We start from the raw sequence: 3,201 nt of genomic DNA, 5'->3' as shown, positions 1-3,201 counted from the left end.
TAGTGGAACATTTTGGCATTCTTAATAAGTGCATTCCACCTGCGCAAACATTGCAAAATTTTAATTTTTTAAACAAAAGATATTGATAATGCCATAACTTTTAATGGAAAAAAAATTGTTTTTTGATGAATGCAAAACGGACATTTGCATAGACAAATAGGAGACAAGCGTCGATAAACGCCATTGGAAAAGGAATTGTCCATGAGTGGTTTATGATTTAATTAAATTCTAAGAACTTTTCTTGGTATAAATACGGGCTCGATTTCGGTATTAGGCAATTCATTTCGAGCAGCCTTCCACTAAAAGAAGCAGGTAATTAAAGATAGATAACTAATTCTGAAAAAAAAAATTTTTAATACTTTTGCATCAACCCCTAAAACTTTGGCAGAGTTATTCTTATTTACTAGTCATCCTTGACAATGCCCTCGATCACGCTGGCCATTATTGAAGTTCTACATCTTTGGTGTTTTGAGTGCTAAAAATAACGATAGATGGTATCATCCAGGACAGATTCAATTCATTACAGCCTCGCTCACCTCTACCTTCCAAGCACCTCGATCGTAATTGGCAGGCAGGGGTTAGTTGACCCCAGGAGCGAAGTGAATAAAAGTTCGATGGGTTGCCTCTGCCCTGAATGATGGGGTCGTAATTTTTAGTAAAAAGTGTGTTCCTCGCCCTGAAACACAATTTCTCTCCAGTCGATATGGTTCATCATCAACTGGGTGTTAATTCGAGGCACCCTCAATCTATTAAAACATAAAAACGGCTGTAGTTTCTATTTCGTAAGGAGAACTGATTCCTATTTGAAGTTCCAAATAATTAGATGCAAGGACGTGATTTCTAATATCATCGCCTTCAGCCCAATATTATACCTGTCATAAGTCCCTTGTAGGCCACAGCGAGTCAGGATCATCCCCTTGCCTTTTCTGTCTACTCCTGGCAATGTTTCTAAACCCCCTCTCCCTATTTAATGAGAAGCTTGCAATCCCCCTCCACGTAGCTCTAAGGCGACTCATCCCATCGTCGGCTATTCTGTGATAGTGGGTTCTATTGTTTGGTATAACCCGTAATGCAGCTATCGCTCTGTGTTAATCTATGACCTATCCACTGCCACTTTCATTTTGAATGCCACTACCCTGGGTCTTTCATTTGTTATTGCTTCAGGCCAGAGTACCTCGATATCACTTAGGACTTCTGAGTAACAATGATGATCTATTTAAAATATTGTTTGACAACCACAATATTCCTCCCATTATTGCAAATAGGGTAAGGGGATGACCAGTTAAACTGAGAAATTTGGTTTTGTTAGTGGTTACCATCAGTTTGATTCTACCTGTCTCCTCTCCCCAACCCAGAGTCATTCGACAAAGTCCATGAGTTGGGCAGAGAAAACGACACAGGGGATGATCTCATTAAGGTAATTGAGGTCTTTGAAAAGAGACGTCCAGTGGCATCAACACCATTGCCTGTGATAAGAACGTGTCGGTGGCAAGATGCAATCCCAGCGGAATCCAAACTTCAAATTAATATCTCCTATCGATTTTCGCCTGTATCTAAAACATGCAGATTAATCTAAGATAACAGAGTTTATATTATCTCATATCGAACGTACTATCTACTAACCAACCTTTCCAGTAAATGGCAACAATCGAACTCTTCTTATAAGATACCAAAAACTCCTATCCATTTCAGGCGCAATGAGGTTTCTCCCGATACTTATAGTAGCCATAGCGGTCCTTATCCCGCTTTCATGGGCTAGATATACTTCGGATCTAGAAGATGTAAGTTGTTCTTGCTTGTTGAAAGCGGTGTTTGGGTGAAAATATAATAACACGTTTCTTTGTCAAAAAGGTTGAATTTTCACCAACCGACAAGGCTTTAGCTAGGGTTCGTCGGCAAGCTGGTGGAGATGACGGAGCAGGTGGAGATGACGGAGCAGGTGGAGATGACGGAGCAGGTGGAGATGACGGAGCAGGTGGAGATGACGGAGCAGGCGGAGATGACGGTGCAGGCGGAGATGACGGAGCAGGTGGAGATGACGGAGCAGGTGGAGATGACGGAGCAGGTGGAGACGACGGAGCAGGTGGAGATGACGGAGCAGGTGGAGATGACGGAGCAGGTGGAGATGACGGAGCAGGTGGAGACGACGGTGCAGGTGGAGATGACGGTGCAGGCGGAGATGACGGAGCAGGTGGGGATGACGGAGCAGGTGGAAACGACGGAGGAGATGGATCAGATGGAGGAGACGGAGCAGATGGCGGAGACGGCACAGGGAATGATTCCAGCGATACCGCTGACGATTCAAGTGATTCGGGATCTGATGATTCTGCGGGCGACTCAGGATCTAATGATATGTCTGGCTCTGGCTCCAATGGTGGCGGTGGTAATGGGAGAAGGATAAAAATCAAATTTAAGAATTTACGCTTCAGCAACCTGCGCATCCAAAATCTAAGGAGGCAAGGTGGTGGCGGCGGTAATAGACAAATGAGACGTCGCCCTGTGCGAAGAATAGTTCGTCGTCCTGTGAGAAGGATGGTTCGTCGACCACGTGGACGACGCGTTATTATCAGGCCAGTGGCAGCCGGCCCTCGAAGAAGAATTTTGATAAGGAATATGGGTGCGCGGAATATGGGTGTGAGACGGGTAGGTGTGAGGAGAATCGGTGTAAGGAATGCGGGTGTCAGACCAGGTCAACGAATAGTTCGTTTGCGAAGGGGATGAGCCGATATTCTGAAATAAGAGAAATATTGGTGGACATCGAAATATCATGATAATAAAGTTCAGCATCACAAATATAATTGTTTTATTCATGCATGTGCGTTGATCCTGAAAATTCCTTAATACACATACATTCAAATTCCTTTCACAGAGCTAGCCTCCTGTTTAGAAAGCAAATGCTTCTACAGTTTTCACCAGTATCCACCAACTATTTTATTTTAAGAATTGAGGGGAACCTGAGACCGTGTCCACTTAGTGACGGATCGGACCAATCAGAAAAAAAGGTCCTCCAATTCTTCTTTGGCCCACGTTTTGAGCAAGAAATCTACTTTTTAAATTATAATCCCCTCTGGTTTCATCTTGAGCAAAAAATCCGCAAATTATGGTGAAAAAGTGGTGGTGATCAGCTTCTTTCCATTTGGTCCGATCCATCATTGCAAAACCTTATGTTTTTTTAATAATTTCGAACAGCCATTTCACTAT

The 3,201-nt window shown here is 43.3% G+C and overlaps 1 protein-coding gene across 1 annotated transcript; it reads left to right on the top strand.

Annotated features, from left to right (window-relative positions):
• The first annotated feature begins 271 nt into the window (after positions 1 to 271).
• LOC119654680 (PE-PGRS family protein PE_PGRS16-like) lies at positions 272 to 2,787 on the top strand. Its single transcript, XM_038060189.1, has 3 exons — positions 272 to 312; positions 1,693 to 1,781; positions 1,852 to 2,787. Exons 2-3 carry the CDS (start codon positions 1,698 to 1,700, stop codon positions 2,719 to 2,721), a joined length of 954 nt encoding a protein of 317 aa, XP_037916117.1. The 5' UTR covers positions 272 to 312; positions 1,693 to 1,697; the 3' UTR covers positions 2,722 to 2,787.
• The last annotated feature ends 414 nt before the right edge of the window (positions 2,788 to 3,201 follow it).

The sequence above is a fragment of the Hermetia illucens genome, chromosome 4, assembly GCF_905115235.1.
Source record: "Hermetia illucens chromosome 4, iHerIll2.2.curated.20191125, whole genome shotgun sequence".
NCBI lineage: Eukaryota > Metazoa > Arthropoda > Insecta > Diptera > Stratiomyidae > Hermetia > Hermetia illucens.
This window is presented reverse-complemented; position numbering and strand designations above follow the sequence as displayed.

Excerpts from the sequence above, each read along its gene's own strand:
- LOC119654680 (XM_038060189.1), top strand. The coding sequence starts at position 1,698 with ATGAGGTTTCTCCCGATACTTATAGTAGCCATAGCGGTCCTTATCCCG. Across the intron at positions 1,782-1,851 it reads ATACTTCGGATCTAGAAGAT|GTTGAATTTTCACCAACCGA; the intron begins GTAAGTTGTTCT and ends TTTGTCAAAAAG.